Source organism: Eriocheir sinensis, chromosome 50 (genome assembly GCF_024679095.1).
Source record: "Eriocheir sinensis breed Jianghai 21 chromosome 50, ASM2467909v1, whole genome shotgun sequence".
NCBI lineage: Eukaryota > Metazoa > Arthropoda > Malacostraca > Decapoda > Varunidae > Eriocheir > Eriocheir sinensis.
Genome location: NC_066558.1, coordinates 3,346,883 through 3,366,779, shown reverse-complemented (window position 1 = coordinate 3,366,779; position 19,897 = coordinate 3,346,883). Strand labels below are relative to the sequence as shown.

Sequence of the window (19,897 nt, the reverse complement as noted above, 5' to 3'; positions counted from 1 at the left end):
TAAATTGTTTACTCCACTTTGCAAATATTCTCTCTCTCTCTCTCTCTCTCTCTCTCTCTCTCTCTCTCTCTCTCTCTCTCTCTCTCTCTCTCTCTCTCTCTCTCTCTCTCTCTCTCTCTCTCTCTCTCTCTCTCTCTCTCTCCAAGTTTGTCAGTCAACCTTAATAAGCTCCTCCTCCTCCTCCTCCTCCTCCTCTTCCTCCTCTTCCTCCTCCTCCTCCTCCTCCTCTTCCTCCTCCTCCTCCTCCTCCTCCTCCTCCTCCTCCTCTCTTAATATTCAAAAGGTTTCATCCTCTGTCAGGACAAAAGGGAAAGGGAAAGGAGGAGGAAGAAGAAGAGGAGGAGGTACATATGAGAGAATGAATGAATGTAGAAAAAGAAGAACAAAAAGAGGAAGAATGAAGAAGAGGAAGATGAGCGTGAGAGAGAGAGAGAGAGAGAGAGAGAGAGAGAGAAGAGGAAGGGTGAGAAAGAGAACAGGAAAAGAGAAAAAAAACTATAAAAAGAGGAAAGGAAAAAGAGAAAAAAGGACAAGTGAAAGCAAAGAGGAAAAGAAAAAAGAGAAGAGGAAAATAGAGAAAAAATAGAAAAGAAAAGGAGAAAAAGAGGAAAGATGAGAGAGAGAGAGAGAGAGAGAGAGAGAGAGAGAGAGAGAGAGAGAGATAAAGGAAGGTGAAAATAGGCCAGGTGAAACACTAATCAGGGGGCGGGTCAAGGTAGGTATACAGGTAGGTCGCTTAGGTGTGGCGAAGGTGTTGCAAAAGGTGTGGTAATGGTGGTGGTGATGGTGGTGATGGTGGTGGTGGTGGTGGTGGTGGTGATGGTGGTGATGGTGGTGGTGATGGTGGTGATGGTGGTGGTGGTGGTGGTGATGGTGGTGGTGATGGTGGTGGTGATGGTGGTGGTGATGGTGATGGTGGTGGTGGTGGTGGTGGTGATGGTGGTGGTGATGGTCGTAGTGATGGTGGTGGTGGTGATGGTGATGGTGATGGTGGTGGTGGTGGTGATGGTGGTGATGTTCCCTGGCCTCTACTGCCCCCCGATGCTCTCTTGACCGAAGTAGATGAAGTTGAGCGACTATTACACTGGGCAAATTTTCCGTGGATCTTCAGTCAAACCACGATTTCCGCTGGCATGGTTCTCCTATCTCCGCGGTCTTCTGACGTGTCCACGATCTTCCAATCCTACGGTAGATTTCACCAAAGGACGACGGTATTACTCACCATCATCATCATCAGCAATAACAAGAAACAAAAGAGAACCACGCTAGCGGAAATCGTGGTTTGACTGAAGATCCACGGAAAATTTGCCCAGTATAATATCCCCTTAACGATTGATTGAAGGTCCGAACGGTATGTGGGTAGCCTTCAGACACCCGGCGATGGCTTGAAAAATCAGTGTGTTTCGGTGGGGATTCGAACCTACATCCACGCCAAGGCCGAGAGAATATTAAGTGGTCTCGGTCCACGCTAGTTCCTCGGGCTCACCACGCTAACCACTCACCTACCTGCCCCGCCTCCCCCTCCCCACTCCCCCCCCTTTATTCATAGCTATGGGCGATATTTACCCACCTGCCTAATTAGTCTGCAGGTGAACCCATATTATCAGGGCGGGAACTTACCTGCTATAGCGGTATAAACTATAGTCCTCAGCCGCTCACCTAGAGTTTAAAGTCCCTGGTCTACCTTGATATTTGTGTGTGTGTGTGTGTGTGTGTTTCCGGTACTATGGGTGTGTGTTGTTGTTTTTGAGGTTGTTGTTTTGTTGTTTTTGTTATTTAATTATTCTACTCTCGTTTTCTTTTTGTTTTGTTTTAGTCTTCCTGTTTTCGTTTTCTTTGTCTTTTTCGTTTTCTTTTTCTTCCTCTTTTTTTATTGTTCTTGTTCTTTTTGTTCATGTTATTATTTTTGTTTCATGTTCCTTTTCTTCCATCTTTCTTCTTCTTCTGTTCTTCTTGTTCTTCCTGTTCTTGTTCTGTTCTCTTCTTCTTGTTATTCTCATTCTTTTTTGTTATTTCTGTTCTTGTTCTTTTTCATTTTTGTCTCTGTTCTTCTTTATCTTGTTTAATTTTTTGTTCTTTTCCTTCTTCTTCTTCTTCTTCTTCTTCTTCTTCTTCTTCCTCTTCTTCTTCGTCTTCTTCTTCTTCTTCTTCTTCTTCTTCTTCTTCTTCTTCTTACTCTCCTTCTTCTTCCTGTTCTCGTTGTCATTCATTTTGTTATCCCTAATCTTGTCTTCTTCTTTTTCTTCTTCATCTTCTTCATCATCTTCTTCTTCGTCTTCTTCTTCTCCTTCTTCTTCCTGTTCTCGTTCTCATTCATTTTGTTATCCCTAATCTTGTCTTCTTCTTTTTCTTCTTCTTCATCTTCTTCATCATCTTCATCTTCTTCTTCTTCTTCTTCTCCTTCTCCTTCCGTGCAGGTATGATCCCCTGACCTTTAAAACCCTTCCCGGAACATCACATAATTAGGGCATCGCAAGACTTCCTATCTGGCTCTCCTCTGACGTATACACAAAAACAGAATCAGAACCCTTTGAACCATTGTAACACTATATCTATTAACCCCTTCCTCTTCCTTGTAACATATTCCTAGTAACACTGATCCTATATTCCTAAGATTCCTAATATTGTAATCATTCCTATTTTCTTTTTCTTATTCCTAGTAGTATTTAGATCATTGTATTTTCTTTTATTTTTCCTGTTTTATTCCTAGTAACGTATAGGTCATTGTATTGCCATTCCTAGTATTCCTAAGATTCCTAACTAATTATTCCTACTTTTAACATGTTCTATACCTGTTTTTATATTCCTTTTCCTATTATTATATTCCAATTAACTTATGTATCATTGTATTATCATTCCTAAGATTCCTAACATTCATATTTCTCCTATTCCAGTTTCTATTCCCTATTCCCATATACATATTCCTATCAACTACTACCATTCCTAAAATTCCTAATATTCTTAAAATTCCAACACTACACATCTGCCTTCCTCTTCACACACCTACATACACCTGTCTATCTCTCTATGTGTCTGTCTGTCTGTCTACACCTGTCTTATTATACCTGTCTATCACACCTGTCACACTAGACCTATCCACACACCTGTCCACACCTGCCTATATCTACACCTGTCACCATACCTGTCCACACATCTGTCTCTTCCTGTCTACACCTGCCTCATTAATACTATCACACCTGTCACACTATACCTGTCCACACCTGTCTATACCTGCCTCATTAATACTATCACACCTGTCACACTATACCTGTCCACACCTGTTTATTTATACACCTGGCTCGCTTTACCTGTACAAGACCTCATTAGGCAGACAGACAGGTATTTGAAGGTCACATGAGGATAATTGATGTATTCAGATCATACCTGCAAAAAAAATAGTTAAAGAAAGAGAAAGGAGACTTACCTGGAGATGAAAAAAATACAGGTAAAGGGAGACAGACAGACAGACAGACAGACAGATAGATAGACAGACAGACAGACAGACAGACAGACAGGTAGACAGACAGACAGACAGACAGATAGACAGACAGACAGACAGACAGACAGACAGACAGACAGACAGATAGACAGACAAGTAAATAAGTTAACAGATATGCAAAGAAAGCAACAGATAGACAGACAGACAGACAATACACACACGTACGCACACACGAGTTTACTCAAATTTCCACTGAGAGAGAGAGAGAGAACAGGTCCTTCCTACCTGTATCACTTTTCCGTTGAGTGAAGGTTTGATAGCAATGCGATGTGATCTCTCTCTCTCTCTCTCTCTCTCTCTCTCTCTCTCTCTCTCTCTCTCTCTCTCTCTCTCTCTCTCTCTCTCTCTCTCTCTCTCTCAATAATTACAGGTGTTTTTTTCTTTTTTATGTTATCTCTCGCTCTCTTTATCTCACTTTCTCTAATTATCTTTAGTTTCTCTTTTTTTATTCATCTCACTTTCTCAATTATCTTTATTTTTTCTATCTTTCGCTGTCTCACTTTCTCTATCTTTATTTATCTCTCACTTTCTTCCAATCATCTTTACTCTCTCTCTCTCTCTCTCTCTCTCTCTCTCTCTCTCTCTCTCTCTCTCTCTCTCTCTCTCTCTCTCTCTCTCTCTCTCTCTCTCTCTCTCTCTCTCTCTCTCTCTCTCTCTCTCTCTCTCATTATCTTTTTTTTCTCTCTTCCAGGACCCGCGAGGCCACATTATCAAGCGTTGGGTGTCCAGGGCGCCGCGTGTAGGTCTGTTTTGATGTCTGTTTGTCTGTTTGTGTGTAATTCTAGTGTTTTTTTATTATTTTTATTTTTTGTGTATTTTTTATAATTTAGTTTTTGTCCTTTTTAATTATTTGTTTAGGCCTATGTCATTTTTTTGCGTTTCTGTGTAATTCTGTTTTTTTTTCTTTCTTATATAATCAAGTTTTTGTATTATATTTGTTTTTTGTCTTTTTTAAATTATTTGTTTAGGCCTATGTCATTTTTTGTGTTGCTTGTAATTCTGTTTTTTCTTATGTAATCAAGTTTTTGTACATTTTTTTCCTTTTTTTTATATTTGTTTAGGCCTATGTCATTTTTTTGTTTCTTTGTCGGCCTAATTCTGTTTTTTTCTTATATAATCAAGTTTTGGTATAATTTTGTTTTTGTCTTTTTTAATTATTTGTTTAGGCCTGTCACCTCTCACCTCCCTCATATCACCTGCTAATTACCTTTTCAATCACTTCTCTTTCTTCTACATTCCTCTTCTACACTCCAACCTGTTCCTCACCTCACACCTCACTCTTAACGCCCGCTAATCACCTGCCCGTCACTAATTACCCTTCGTACAGGTGTGGTCACGGTGTCGTTCGGCCTCCCTGACCTGCCGGAGATCGGTTGGTGGCGCGTGAGGGTTTCAGCGCGCGGACAGGAACAGGAGAAGAAATTTTTGGTCCACAAGATGTACGAACCGCTCTATGAGGTAAGGGATATTAGTTAACCTGTTTAGAACCTTACCTGTGTGTTTATATCTGTCTCCTTGTCCTCAGGTAACACTATTTTATTTTACCTGTTCCTCCCTTCACCTGTAGCTCACCTGTCCTCTTCTGTCCTCAAATTTTATCATCTCATTTTACCTGGGATGCTAATTAACCTGTTTAGAACCTTACCTGTGTGCTTCTGTCTGTCTCCTTGTCCTCAGGTAACGTCGGCTTGTCTTACCTGTCCCTCCCTTCACCTGTAGCTCACCTGTCCGTTTCTGTCCTTGTTTTATCTTCTCATCTTACCTGTCACTCCTGTCGCTCACCTTGATCTTCGCTGTCCTTATTGCTATCCATTTCTGTCCCTTCGTTATGTCACCTGTTTTCACCTGGTCTAATCTCACCTTCATTTACCTGTCTCTTTCGTCCTTGCCTATCAGTTTATGTCTTTCCGTATTGCTGTCTTATCTATCCTGTCTCACACCTGTCCTTTCCCTACCTGTCCATCTCTCTACCTTTCGTTTTGTGATGTTCTTACCTGTTCTAATCTCACCTTCATTTTACCTCTCTCTCTCTCTCTCTCTCTCTCTCTCTCTCTCTCTCTCTCTCTCTCTCTCTCTCTCTCTCTCTCTCTCTCTCTCTCTCTCTCTCTCTCTCTCTCTCTCTCTCTCTCTCTCTCTCTCTCTCTCTCTCTCTCCTATTAGTTTATGTCTTTCCGCATCGCCATTCTATCTTACCTGTCTCACACCTGTCCTTTCCTTACCTGTCTCTCACCTCAGCCCTTGTACTTTTTTCTCGTCCTTTGTACCCAGTTTTTTTCTGTCCTTAGCTGCTATGACCTTGCCCTTTGACATTCCTCCATCGTACCTGCCCTTTCTCTTACCTGTCCTTATTTTTACCTGTTCAGTTTCTGTCCTTACGTGTTTTCATGGTTTACCTGTCCCCTTTACCCTTTACCTTTCCTCACCTTACCTGTCTCTCTTCCCCCACACTCGCACACCATCTTACCTTTACCCTTTCCCTTACCTTACCTTCCCTTCCTTCCTCATTACATTTCCCTTTATGTTACCTTACCTTCCTTTTCCCCTTCTATCCATGCGTATCCTGCGTTACCTTACCTTACCTTACCTTACCTTACCTTCTTTCCTCATGTTGCCTTACCTTCCATTTCCCCTTCTGTCCATACGTTTTCTCATACCTTACCTTACCTTACCTTACCTTACCTTACCTCACCTTACCTTACCTTACCTTACCTTACCTTACCTCACCTTACCTCACCTCACCTTACCTTACCTCACCTCACCTTACCTTACCTTACCTCACCTCCCTTCCCATACCATACCATACCTCACCACCCCTCACCTCACCTCACCTCCTACCCCTCACCTCCCTTCAGATGTTCGTGGACCTTCCCTACTACGCCCTATCCAGCGACGAGGAGATCACGGGCGTCATCTCCGGCACGTACACCACGGACAAGCCCGTCTACGGTAACGCCACGCTGACGCTGTACGTGAAGGAGTCCTGGGACGCGCCGGACGAGGACTTCAAATTCGTCGCCACCTCCGTGTTTGACTATGTACGTGTGGGGGGAGGGAGGAAGGAAGGGGAAGGGAAGAGGGAAGGAAGGGGGAAGGAAGTTGGGAGGAGGGAAGGAGGAGGAGGAGGGGGGAAGGGAAGGTGGGGAGGGGGGGGAAGGTGGGGAGGGAAGGTGGGAGGAGGGAGGGGGTTGTGTCGTATATGTTTGTTTGTTTGTTTATCGTGTGTCTGGTAGGGGTGGGAGGGGAGGTAAGGGGGTGGGGGGTGGGAAGGGGTGTTTTTTTTTTTGGGGGGGGGATAGGGGAGAGGGATGGGTTGAAGGGGAGTTGTGTGTGTGTGTGTGTGTGTGTGTGTGTGTGTGTGTGTGTGTGTGTTTCTCTCCCCCTTTTGTTTGTTTGTTTGTGTGTTTGTTTGATATATTTTGATTTATCTGTATTTTCCTCTTTTTTTCATTATTGTTTTTTCTCCTCTCCTTTCCTCTTCTCTTTTCTCTTATCGCTCTATTTTCCTTTCCATCCTGTATCATCCTTCCCCCTCTTTCTCTTTTTCTCTCTCTTCCCCTCCCCCCATTCTTCCATTCCATCCGTCCTCCCCTCTCCCCTCCCTTTCTCTCCTCCTCCCTCCCCTTCCTCCTCTCCCCCCATCCCCCTCAGATCGACGAGGAGGAGGAATTCAGCTTCCCCATGGAGTCTCTGCTGATGCATGTGCCCCAGGTGGCAGGCGCCGAGGTGCTGGTGGAGGGGCGCTTCTACGAGGAGTTCTGGTTCATTGAGACGCGCGCTCACTCCAGGTGCGTGTGGGGGGGGGGGGAGGAGGAGGGGGGGTTAGGAGTGGGAATGCCCCCGTACACTATATCAGTCATGACACTCAGATTTTGCTCAGTCATATCAATCAGTCAATCCTTCAGGTGTGAGGGAAGAAGAAGGTACAACTCAATTAACTTCCCTACCTTCTCCCCTTCTTCTAACTCTTCTCTTCTTCCCCCCCCCCCCACCCCCCCCAGGATGCGCATTCTCAGCAACCAGGTGGAAGTGAAGTTGGTGGGAGCTGAGCCCTTCGTCTTCAGGCCCGGGATGCCCTTCAGCGGGACGGTACGTGTGTGTGTGTGTGTGTGTGTGTGTGTGTGTGTTCTTCAGTTTCATATTTTCCCTTTTCTTTTCTTCCCCTTCATTCTGTTTTCATAGTTACCCTTTTCTCTTTCTATTTCTTATTTTTTTATCCTTCCTATTATTTTCTTCGTTTACCACATTTTCTTCCATCACATCTTCCTATCATTTTCCTATACCTTCCTTTCCTATATCTTCCTATATCTTCCTATACCATTTTCCTATACCTTCCTATCATTTTCTTCCTATCATCTTCCATCACATCTTCCTATCATTTTCTTCGTTTACCACATTTTCTTCGTTTACCTCATTCCTCCATTTTCTCTTCCTCTTTTCTTCCCTTCTTTACCTTCCTCTGTTTTCCCTTTTCATACTTCTTCCTTCTTTCCCTTCTTGCCCTTCCTTTCTTCCCCTTTTTCCCTCCCTCTTCTCTTCACATCCTTCACTTTTCCTCTTCTTTTCCCCTTCTTTCATCTTCTTTCACTCCCCTCTTTTCCCCCCATCATCCTCTTCTATCTTCTCCCCCCATTATCACCACCCCATCTAACGCCCCTCTCTCTCTCCCTCCCCCCCCAGGTCTCCGTGCAATACACCGACAGACAGGCACTTGACCCCGAGCGCTTAGAGGAGTCTACCCTTGTCATCCAGCCCACCGTCACCACGACCTCCAACACCTACAAGCTGCCAGAGGTGAGACATAGGTAGACAGGTGAAACACGGGTAGACAGACAGACAGGCAGATTAAAAAGCACAGGGGAACTTGAGAAAGGTTGGCATGGGTTAGATAAATAGTTCAGGACAGGTGACTTCAATAGGTAGACAGGTAAACAGGTAGATTAAGGACAGGTAGAAATTGGATAGACAAGTAGATTAATTATTGTTTATTGACAGATAGAGAGGTAGAATGAGCCTAACTTCAACTTCCTTCCTCCTTCAGATCATGGTTCATTTAACTTCCCTCTTTAAATTCTTCTAACTCTCCATGTATTTTTATTTACCTCTAACTTCATTCGTTTCTAACTTTTTCTAACTCTAAATGTCTTTCCTTCTCTATCTATCTATCTATCTATATACCTCTAACTTCTAACTTCCTCTAACTCCAAATATCTTCCCTTCTTCTTCGTCTCTTTACCTCCAACTTCCTTCATCTTTATATTCTTCCCACTCAATCTATCTTTCCTTTTCTATCTATCTATCTCTAACTTCCTTCGTCTCTAACTTCCTCTAACTCCAAATATCTTTCCCTCATCTTCATCTCTTAACCTTCAACTTTCTTCCTCTTTATTTTCCTCTTTATGAATTCATCTTTCCTTCTATCTATCTATCTCTAACTTCCTCTAACTCTAAATATCTTTCCTTCTCTATCTATCTATCTCTAACTTCCTCTAACTCCAAACATCTTTCCTCCTTTTAATTTCCAAGCCTCAAACTTCATCATTATATTCCTCTCTATCAATACATATATCATCACCGTCCCTCCTCCTTCAGATCATGATCCCAGCGCTCGCCGAGGATACCGAGACACGCGAGAGGGCCTTCAACACCCTTAAACAGGCGCAGTGGGACCGGCTATGGGGGAGCGGGGGGGTTGCGGAGGACGCGGAGGTGGGGAGCGACGCGTGGGAGAACGAGGTGACGGTCGCTGAGAGGGAGCTAAAGGATCTTCTCCACGACTATACGAAGGATCAGTATTTTGCGGAGTATAGGAGCACGGGGATTTTCAGGTGAGAGGGGGTGAGTGGGGGGTGGGTGGGGGGAGGCTGTTTTTTTTTTTTTTTTGTGTGTGTGTGTGTGTGTGTGTGCGTGTGACCAGTATTTTGCGGAGTGTACCGGGATATTCAGGTGAGAGGGGGGGGTTGGGGTGGGTGGGGTGAGGCTGTTTTTGTATATGTGTGTGTGTGTGTGTGTGTGTGTGTGTGTGTGTGAGACCAGTATTTTGCGGAGTATACCGGGCGATTTAGGTGAGTGGGGGGGTGGGGGAGCTGTGTGTGTGTGTGTGTGTGTGTGTGTGTGTGTGTGTGTGTGTGTGACCAATATTTTGCGGAGTATAGAAGCACCGGGGATATTTAGGTGAGAGGGGGGGGGGGGGCTGTGAGTGTGTGTGTGTGTGTGTGTGTGTGTGTGTGTTTGTGTCCCGTTATCGTTTTTTTTTTATTGTTTTTTTATCGTGTTTTTTTTCATTCATTTTTTCACCTGGTTTTTCCTTTTCGCTTTTCCTTTCTTTCTCCTTCCTTCCTTCCTTCCTTCACTTCCTTCCTTCCATCCATCCATCCTTCATTCACTCATTCTTACCTGTCCCTTTATCCTCGCCTGGCCTACCTCCTCACCTGTCCCCTCGTTACAGGTTCAAGGGGGACTCCTATCCTTTTTAATTGTCTCTCCTTCCTTCCTTCCTTCCATACTTCATTCACTCATTCTCACCTGTCCCCTTATTCTCACCTGTCCCCTTATTCTCACCCATCCCTTTATCCTCACCTGTCCCTTTATCCTCACCTGTCCCCTTATTCTCACCTGTCCCCTTATTCTCACCTGTCCCCTCGTTACAGGTTCAAGGTGGACATTCCGAAGGAGGCCACGAAGGTTCAGCTTGACATCACCTACACAGACTCAGAGGACACGGCTTCCACTACGTCCACCATCTTCACGCACCACAACCCAGGACAGAGGTATGGGGTGGAGGAGGAGGAGGAGGAGGAGAGGGGATAGATAGGAGAGAAGGGTAGTAAGGAAGAGAGGGAGAATGACAGACGAAGGGAGAGAGGGAAAGAAAGAGGGAGAGAAGGGAGAGGGAGGGAATAATTAGTAGGAGAAAGGGAGTAAGGAAGAAAGGGAGAATTACAGACGAAGGGAGAGAGGGAGAGATGGAGATACAGAGAAGGGAGAGGGAGGGAATAAGTAGGAGAAAGGGAGATTGAAAAACGAAGGGGTAGAGAGAGATAAGGGAGAGAGGGAGAAGGAAATGGATAAAGAGAGGGAAAGGGAGAGAGAGAGGGAGGGAAATAGAAGGAGATATGGAGAGAAGGAAAGGAGAGGGAGGGAAAAGGGAGATAAGGGAGGAGAGAGAAAGGGGGAAAGAGAGAGAGAGAGAGAGGAGGAGGAGGAGGGTGTGTGTGTGCGTATGTGTGTTTGTTAAGATAAGTTTCTCTATCTTTCTTTCTTTCTTTCTTTCTTTCTCATTCTTTCCCTTCATCTCCCTCTCCCTCTCTTTCTAATTTTCCTTTTCCTTCCTTCCCTCTACTATCTCCTCCTCCTCCACACCTGACTCCACCTCCCCTCCACACAGGTATATCCAGGTGTCCACAAGCACTGACGAGGCGAGGGTGGGAGAGTTCGTGGTTCTTCATGTAAGGCTGAACTTCCATGTTGCTGAGTTTGTTTACATGGTGAGTGTGTGTGTGTGTGTGTGTGTGTGTGTGTGTGTGTGTGTGTGTGTGTGTGTGTGATCTTATGGTGTTCTTCTTTCTCCTCCTCTTCCTCCTCCTCCTCCTCCTCCTCTTGAAAAACTCCTTCTTCCTCTCTCTTTCTCTTCCTCCTCCTCCTCCTCCTCTTGAAAAACTCCTTCTTCCTCTCTCTTTCTCTTCCCCTTCCTCCTCTTCCACCTCCTCCTTTCTCTCCTTTCCTCCTCCACTTCTTCCTACTCCACCTCCTCCTTTTCCTACCCCTTTTCCACCTCCTCCTCCTCCTCCTCCACCTACCCTCTCTTCACTACACACCTCTCCTCCTCCTCCTCCTTCATCTCCACCTTCCCTCTCTTCACTACACCCCTCCTCCACCTCCTCCACACAGATCATGGCCAAGGGGTTGCTGCTCCACGTGGCCTCGGAGGTGACTGGCGGGGATGACGTAGTGACCTTGAGCCTGGCAGTGTCCTCGGCCATGGCACCGCGCTTCACCGTCCTCGTCTACGCAACCGCGAACGACGGGGAGCTTGTGGCGGACGCTCTGACTATCCCCGTGTCTTTGCTGACTAATATGAAGGTAAGGGAGAAGAAGGGAGAGGAAGGGAGAGGGAGAGAAAGGGTAATGAAGGGAATAGAAGGGAGAGGAGGAAGAGGGACAGGGAGAAGGGTAAAATAAGGAAGGGAGAAGAAGGGAGAGGGAACAGGGAGATGGGTAAGGAAAAGAAGGAAGGGAGATGAAGGGGGAAAAGAAGGGAGAGGAGGGAGAAGGGTAAGGAGAAGAAAGGAAGGGAGAGGAGGAAGAGGGAACAGGGAGAAGGGTAAGGAAGAAAGGAAGGGAGATTAAGTGAGAATGGAGGACAGGTGAGAATGGGAGGACAGGTGAGGATGGGGGGACAGGTAAGAATAAGTGGACAGGTGAGAATGGGGGGACAGGTGAGAATGAGGGAACATGTGAGAATAGGGGGACAGGTGAGAATGGGAGGACAGGTGAGAATGAGGGAACAGGTGAGAATGAAGGACAGGTGAGAATGGGAGGACAAGTAAGAATAGGGGACAGGTGAGAATGGGAGGACAAGTAAGAATAGGGGACAGGTGAGAATGGGGGGACAGGTGAGAATAAGGGGACAGGTGATGATAAGAAGAAAAATAAACAGCGTAGAGAGAATTAAAATCATCACTCTCACCTCCTCCTTCTCCTCCTCCCCCTCCTCCTCCTCCTCCTCCTCCTCCTCCTCCTCCTCTAGATCCAGCTCGCCCTCAACCAGCACAAGGATCACACCAAACGAACTGTAGAGGTCCTTGTAGCGGCCCCTCCCGGCTCTCTCTTCACCCTACAGTGCCAGCGAGGCCTCAACTACAACCGCCAGCACCCTAACGCACTGACAGCCTCGCGCATCCTGGCCCAGATGATGGAGATGGAGCCCGTGCCCAGGTGAGATGGATAGGACTGGTGGGAATAAGGGGACAGGTGGGAATAGGGGGCAAGTTGGAATGGGGGGACAGGTGGTGATTGAAGAAGGTAAGGTTAAGTTCCCCTCCCTTCCCTTTCCTTCACTTCCCCTTCCTTTCCTTCCCTTACCTCCCTTTCCTGTCTCTCCCTTTCATTCCCTTTCTTTCCTTCCCCTCCCCTTCCCTTTCCCTTCCTTTCCTTCCCTTTCCTTTCCTTCCCTTTCCTGCCTTCCCTCCTCCTCCCTTCCCTTCACCTCCCTTTCCTTACACTCTTTCCCTCCGTTTCCTTCTTTCCTTCCCTCTCCCTTTCCCTTACCTCCTCCCTTACTCTCCCCCTCCCCCTCTCCTAACCCCCTCCCTCTCCCCTCAGGACCATCCATGGGGTGCTGCACAGGTCACGGGACGGGTCAACAGCGGACCAGCTCGTGTCACTGATGGCCCCGAGCGATGGGAAGGACGTCCGACAAACCTTCCAGGACGCTGCGCTGGTCCTCCTCACCGACGCAGACCTGGCCCTGGCGCCTCGGACAGGTATGGAGGAGAGGAAGAGGAGGAGGAGGAAGAAGGGGAGGAGGGAGATTAGAATATAAAGAAATAGAGGATAAGATGAATTTTACACAAGAAGTAGAGAGGATGTGGAAAAAGAGAAAGAGGAGGAAGAGGAAGAAGAAGAAGAATAGTAATATATATAAGAAGTAGAGTAGAGAGGAGGTACAGGGAGAAGGAGGAAGGATATAAAGAAGAGGAGAAGTAGAGGAGGAGGAGGAGGAGAGGGGAAGAATTTTTAGAGGTAGAGAGAAGGCATAAAGAGGAGGAGGAGGAGGAAGGAGAAGAAGAGGAGGAGAAGAAACTGATATACCTCATCGCAAGAACCAGACTTAAGACATATAAAGAGCGAAAGAGAGAGAAGTAGAGGAGAAAGAGAGAAGAGGAGGAGGAGGAAGAAGACGAAAAAGAAGAGTAATGTGTAAAGAAGTAAAGAGGAGGTAGAGGGAGAAGAAGGAAGGATATAAAGAAGAGGAGAAGTAGAGGAGGAGGAGGAGGAGAGGGGAAGAATTTTTAGAGGTAGAGAGAAAGCATTAAGAGGAGGAGGAGGAAGAAGGAGAAGAAGAGGAGGAAAAGAAACTGATATACCTCATCGCAAGACCCAGACTTACGACATACAAAGAGCGAAAGAGATAGAAAGAAGTCGAGGAGAAAGAGAGAAGAGAAAAAAATGCGTCAGACATCGAAAAAAAAAACAACCCCAAACAGCTAACCACAACACTAAATCAACACCTCACCCACCTACCTATCTCTCACCCGCCAGATCACCCATGTGCCATCTCCGCGGGCTTTCTGGAGTGCGGGGACGGGAGTTGTTACCGTCACGAGCAGCTGTGTGACGGGCGCAAGGAGTGTGACAACGGGGCAGACGAACTGGGATGTAAGTGTCCGGGAAGAGGAGGAGGGAAAGAAAGGGATGTGTCTGTGTGTGGGGGAGAGAGAGTGGGTGTGGGGTGGAAGGGGTGGAGAAAGGAGAGGAAGAAGGGTGGAGGGAGGGATGGGAGAGAAGATGGGGGGGTGTTAAGGGGAAGAGGGGAGAGGAGGGGAGGAGAAGAAGGGTGTGAGGTGATGGGTTGATAAGCTGGGATGTGATTGGGGAGAAGGGGAGAGGTGGGGAGGGGAGGGGAAGAAGGGGGAGGAGGCTGTGTGTTATTCATATTGTTATTGTTATTATTATTATTGTTATTATTTTCATCATTTATTGTCCCACCTGTTCTCACCTGTCCTCCTTTCCTACAGGTGAGAAGCTCTATCAAGACTTCCCCAAGGACCATGACAAGCAGACAGGTGAGTTGATTAGCACCTGTTGTATATATGTTTACCTGTACTTTCACTTTCCTTTATGAGAAAAGACACATTATTAATTTTTTTTTTTTAATTTTTGATACTGTATTTTTTTTTTTTTTTTCAATTTTTCATTTTTTTTATTTGTATTCATTTTTTTCATCTTTTTTTTTCATTGTCATCCATATTTTTTTTGTTCTTTATTCTTTTTGATATATTAATTTTTTTTATTTCCTTTTTTTTCATTTCTATTATTTTTTTTCTTTTTTCTTTTTTTCATTTTATACATTTTTTCTTTCATTGTCATTCATATTTTCCTTTTTTTTCCTTTTATAATTTTCCTTTTTTTTCATTTTCATTCATTTTTCATCTTTTTTTTTCATTTTATACATTTTTTCCTTTCATTGTCATCCATATTTTCCTTTTTTTTCCTTTTAATTTTCCTTTTTTTTCATTTTCATTCATTTTTCCATCTTTTTTTTCATTTTATACATTTTTTTCTTTCATTCTTATCCATATTTCCCTCTTTTTTCCTTCTTTTAATTTTCCTTTTTTTTCATTTTCATTCATTTTTCCATCTTTTTTTTCATTTTACACATTTTTTTCTTTCATTCTTATCCATATTTCCCTTTTTTTCCCTCTTTTAATTTTCCTTTTCTCTTCATTCTTCTTTTCCTAACTAACATAACTCATCCTCATCCTCCTAATCCTCTTCCTTCTTCCTCCTCCTCCTCCTTCTCCTCCTCCTAACCTACATCTTCCTCTTCCACATGTTCAACTCCACCTCTTCCTCCTCCTCCTTCTCCTCTTCCTAACCCACATCTTCCTCTTCCACATGTTCAACTCCACCTCCTCCTCCTCCTCCACCCCCCAGACCACCTCGCTCTCACCTCGGACTCGCTGTACCGAATCCTGAGGAGTCAATTCATCGAAGACATATTTGACGAGGACGACATTGAGTGGTGCCTGACGGACATATACGTGGGTGAGTGCGTGTGTGTGTGTGTGTGTGTGTGTGTGTGAGTGTGTTTTAACCCGGTAGCTGCGGGGATCATGTTTCTTAATGGTCCCTCTAAGCGAGAAAAATGAGAAAAAATCATCACTCACGCAAACCATTTCATAATATATATCGAAGCATTTGTGATCAGTTTATGTATCATCTATTTTTGGGGGTTTATATCATGGAAAAAATCCCGCCCGTCGCTGCTACACTGTAAAGCCACAAATTTGGCCCGTTGCTGCTACACGGTAAAGCCACAAATTTGCCCCGTCACTGCTACATGGTAAAGCCACAAATTTGCCCCGTCGCTGGTACACAGTAAAGCCACAAATTTGACCCGTCGCTGGTACACGGTAAAGCCACAAATTTGCCCCGTCACTGCTACACGGTAAAGCCACAAATTTGCCCCGTCACTGCTACACGGTAAAGCCACAAATTTGGCCCGTCGCTGCTACACGGTAAAGCCACAAATTTGGCCCGTCACTGCTACACGGTAAAGCCACAAATTTGGCCCGTCACTGCTACACGGTAAAGCCACAAATTTGGCCCGTCGCTGCTACATGGTAAAGCCACAAATTTGACCTGTCGCTTCTACCAGGTTAAAATCTCACCTGTTTTTATATATATTTTAGTGCATATCTCATCCATTTCTCTCCTTTATCTATGAACGACCTAAGTAATTAAACACTATGAATCGTTTTACCAATATCTATCTTTTTATCATTATTTTTTTTACTTCAGTCTCTCCCAGCATTGCCAGATTAGTTTTTAGGCACTTAACTATAGCAAAAAGACACTAATTATTAAAACTTTCAACGGTAACTCTAAACAAATGTTGCTATTGGACTGGAGGAGACAGATTTTGCGTCGGACATCGGAAAACAAAAGAGACTAACTACGACAGTCTGGTAACATAGGTCTTTCCAGTTTGCATTTTCATTGTCGGGTGTCCTCTTATTATCTTTTGTCCTCCTCCGTCAGGTCACCGTGGGAAGGAGGAGGTTCAGCGGGAGGTGGTCAAGACAGCTGAGGAGTGGTTTGTTGATGCCTACGCCCTGCACCCGGAACATGGGATCGCCTTCATCAGCCAACCCATTGATGTACGTATGTGTGTGTGTGTGTGTGTGTGTGTTTACCTAGTTTTAATTTTATAGGGCCTGGGCTTACGCTCGTCTGGTCCCGTCTCCATATCTGTATTTATCCAGTTTTTCTTTAAAGTTACGCACTCTCTTCGCTGATACTACATCCTCACTTAGTCTGTTCCTAGTGTGTGTGTGTGTGTGTGTGTGTGTGTGTGTCTGTGTGTGTGTGTGAATTTAGTGAAAGTTGAAAACAGTTTACAATTGAGTGTTTGTTATTTTATTTTTCTCCAATCTCTTTCTAGTTCTGCGTTTTTCTACGTTTTTCATTTAGTATTTCTTTTTTTACTTAAATTCGCCTTTTTTTAAGTAGTGAATGGAAGAATAGGTTTGGTTAGTAAGGGAGAACTTGGAATGTGACTGTTTTGTTTTTTCCCTCCTTCTCTCGGTATCTCTCCCTTTCCCTCACTCTCTCTCCCTCTCCCTCTCTCTCCCTTCTACAGTTCCTCAGTGACCCTCCCTTCTACATCTTCGTCGAGGGCCCAGAAACCTGCAGAAGAGGCGAACAGGTAAGGCTTTTTCTGTATTGTTCTTAATATATTGCCATGTTTTTGAAGTTCCTAATTATCTAAACTTCTTAACATTCAAAAACGTTTCCTTTATTTCAAGTCATTTACATTTTTTGCGTATATTTTCCTTGTTTATTCCCCGTCTTTTCCTTCCTTCTTTCCCTTCCTTCTTTCTTTCCTTCTCTCCCTCCCTAACCTCTCCTTCCTTCCTTCTTTCCTTCCTCCCTTCTGTCCCTAACCTTTCCTTCCTTCCTTCCTTCTCTCCCTAACCTCTCCTTCCTTCCTTCTTTCCTTCCTCCCTTCCTTCCCTTCCTTCTCTCCCTTCCATATTTCTTACAACCTCCCTCCCTTCCTCCCTAACTCCTCCCTCCCTTCCTTCCTCATTTCCTCCCTTCCTTCTTTCTTTCCTTCTCTCCCTCCCTAACCTCTCCTTCCTTCCTCCCTTCCCTCCTTCCCTAACTCCTCCCTCCTTTCCTTTGTGCTTATCCTCCTCCCTTCCTTCTCTCCCTCCCTCCCTAACTCCTCCCTTCCCTCCAGATCTCCATCCGTGTCCTGGCCTACAACATGGTGGAAACAACACTGCAGGCTGTTCTCATCCTTCAAGACAGTGACGATTACATGTTCGTACACGTTGAGAAGGACGGGGATGTACAGCACTTCAGGCCGAGGCTCTCCAGTGGGCAGCACCAACATCTAATTATCGTAAGTCCGAGATATGGGTTTGGCTGTCCCTCAGGGCTCGGTCCTTGGCCCAGTGCTCTTCATTATTTACATCAACGACGTGGATGTTGGACTCAATAACCGCATTAGTAAATTTGCAGACGACACAAAGATTGGCAACTCGGTTCTCACTAACGAAGACAGGCAAAGCCTCCAAGAGGATTTGCACAAAATTTCAACAGTGGGATAGATGGGAGATGCCCTTTAACGTAGACAAGTGCCAGGTCCTTCAAGTTGGAGCGAGGAATAAGAAGTTCGAATACGAAATGCGGCGTTAAACTCAAAAGCGTTCAATCGTCAAAGACTTGGGGTCAAAATCGTCAAACCTCAAATTCTCACAGCAATGCATCGATGCAGCAAATAAGCGAACAGAATGTTGGGCTTCATTAAAAACTTTTATTCAAGAATAAAGATGTAATACTCCGCTCTACAACAGTTTAGTCAGACCCCACTTGGAATATGCGGTACAGTTTTGGTCTCCCCACCATGCAAAGGATATTGCTAAATTAGAAGGTGTTCAGCGTCAGACGAAAATGATCCCTTCCTTGCAACAAATCCTCTGAAGAAGGCTTTCTACCCTTAACATGTTCTCTCTTGAGAAACGTCGCCTCCGAGGAAAACTGATCGAATGTTTTAAAATACTTAATGGTTTCACGAATGTAGACAGATCAACATTGTTTATGATCGATGACACTTTGCGCACGAGGAACAATGGCGTAAAACTCAGATGTAGACAAGTAAATTCAGACTGCACAAAATTTTTCTTCACCAACGTTGTAGTGCGAGAATGGAATGAGCTTCCACCATTAGTGGTCCAGTGTAACACGATTGACTCCTTCAAAAATAAGCTCGACCGTCACTTCCTTCAACTTAATATCAACTAGAGTAGAAGTGCAATGTTTTGGAGTCTTCTGATTAATGTAAAATCACTTAGGTTTAAGGACAGACCACCAAGTCTGGACCATGGGGTCTATGTGGTCTGATTTTCTATGTAAATCTATGTAAATTCCTTCCCTTCCCTTCCCTTTCTTTCCCAAAACCTGATTATCGTAAGTCCGAGATATGGATTTGGTTTTCCGTTCCTTCCCTTCCCTTCCCTTCCTTTCCATCGTCCGTTTCTCTGTTTTCCTTTACCTTTTCCTGCTATTTTTGTTTCTTCCTCTTTTTCCTATTTTCCTTTCTCTCTCTTCCCTTTCCTTCTCTTTCCTCCTTTCTTCTTCGGTTTCATTTCCATCCTTTCTTCTTTACCTTCTTCCCTGTCTATCTCCTGTTCTTTTTTTTCCTCCTTTCTCCCTCTTTCCCTCTCCTTCTCCTTCTCCCTTTTATCAGTTTCCTTCCTTCCTCCTTTTCCTTGCTTTTTCTCTCTATTTCCCTTTCCTCGTTTTCCTTCTAATGTTCCTCTCGGTTCTCTCTCCATTTTTCTTCCTCCTTGTTTTCCTCTCCCTGTCTGTTTTCTCCTTGTCTCTCTCTTGCCCCTCCATTCCCTCACCTCTTTGTTTCTCCTTTTCCTCTCTTTCCCTTCCTTTCTAGCTCTTTTTCGCATGTTATTTTGTTAGTTTATTTAATTATCTAAGTTTCCGGTGATGTTCTGTTCAGGAAATTGATTTAGTTTGACGTATATTCCAAAAAAGAAAACGAAGTATTAGAGAAAACTTGTCAAATGAAGGGGAGACTAACTTAATATTCAGTGTCCCATTTTCTACCTGTATGTATGAATGTATGTTAACCCCCCCTTCCCCCCCTTCCCCTCCCCCCCAGATACCCCCCGGAGGCAACGTGGAGGTCCTGTTCCCCTTGGCCGTGACCCGACAGTCCGGCACCATGGAGGTCACCATCGACGCGATGACCCAGGTCATGCGCGACTCGGAGACTTGGGAGGTGGAGGTCAAGGTAAGGACAGGTGTGGTAACGGGCAGGTGTGTGAGGTCGTTAGTGATGGATATACAGGTGTGTGTGTGTGTGTGTGTGTGTGTGTTTGTTGGTGTTTATTAATGTTTTTTTTTTCTTTTTTCTTTCTCTTCTTCCTTCTAAATCATTTCTCCTCTCTCCTCCTCCTCCTCTTCCCTTCTCCTCCTCTTCCTCTTCTTCCGTTTCAATCTCTTCTGTCTCTCCTTCTCCTCCCCCTCTTCCTCCTCCTCTTTCTTCTCCTCTTCTCTCTCTCCTCCTCTTCCTCTTGTTCTTCTGCACTTCTCCTCCTCCTCTTCCTCTTTCTTCCTCTCTCTTATCTACATCTTCCTCCTCTTCCTCCT

At 44.9% G+C, this 19,897-nt stretch overlaps 1 protein-coding gene across 1 annotated transcript in view; it reads left to right on the top strand.

Annotated features, from left to right (window-relative positions):
* LOC126982029 (CD109 antigen-like) overlaps positions 1-19,897 on the top strand; it is a 98,145-nt gene that overhangs the window by 24,455 nt on the left and 53,793 nt on the right. The window contains exons 6-24 of the mRNA XM_050833748.1: positions 4,191-4,242; positions 4,827-4,957; positions 6,352-6,534; positions 7,148-7,284; positions 7,498-7,585; positions 8,177-8,290; positions 9,089-9,324; positions 10,147-10,266; positions 10,884-10,983; positions 11,387-11,578; positions 12,246-12,433; positions 12,821-12,981; positions 13,760-13,876; positions 14,236-14,283; positions 15,155-15,265; positions 16,262-16,380; positions 16,863-16,928; positions 17,466-17,630; positions 19,407-19,538. Of these exons, the coding sequence (XP_050689705.1) occupies positions 4,191-4,242; positions 4,827-4,957; positions 6,352-6,534; positions 7,148-7,284; positions 7,498-7,585; positions 8,177-8,290; positions 9,089-9,324; positions 10,147-10,266; positions 10,884-10,983; positions 11,387-11,578; positions 12,246-12,433; positions 12,821-12,981; positions 13,760-13,876; positions 14,236-14,283; positions 15,155-15,265; positions 16,262-16,380; positions 16,863-16,928; positions 17,466-17,630; positions 19,407-19,538 (2,460 nt within the window). The remainder of the gene's footprint in view (positions 1-4,190; positions 4,243-4,826; positions 4,958-6,351; positions 6,535-7,147; positions 7,285-7,497; positions 7,586-8,176; positions 8,291-9,088; positions 9,325-10,146; positions 10,267-10,883; positions 10,984-11,386; positions 11,579-12,245; positions 12,434-12,820; positions 12,982-13,759; positions 13,877-14,235; positions 14,284-15,154; positions 15,266-16,261; positions 16,381-16,862; positions 16,929-17,465; positions 17,631-19,406; positions 19,539-19,897) is intronic.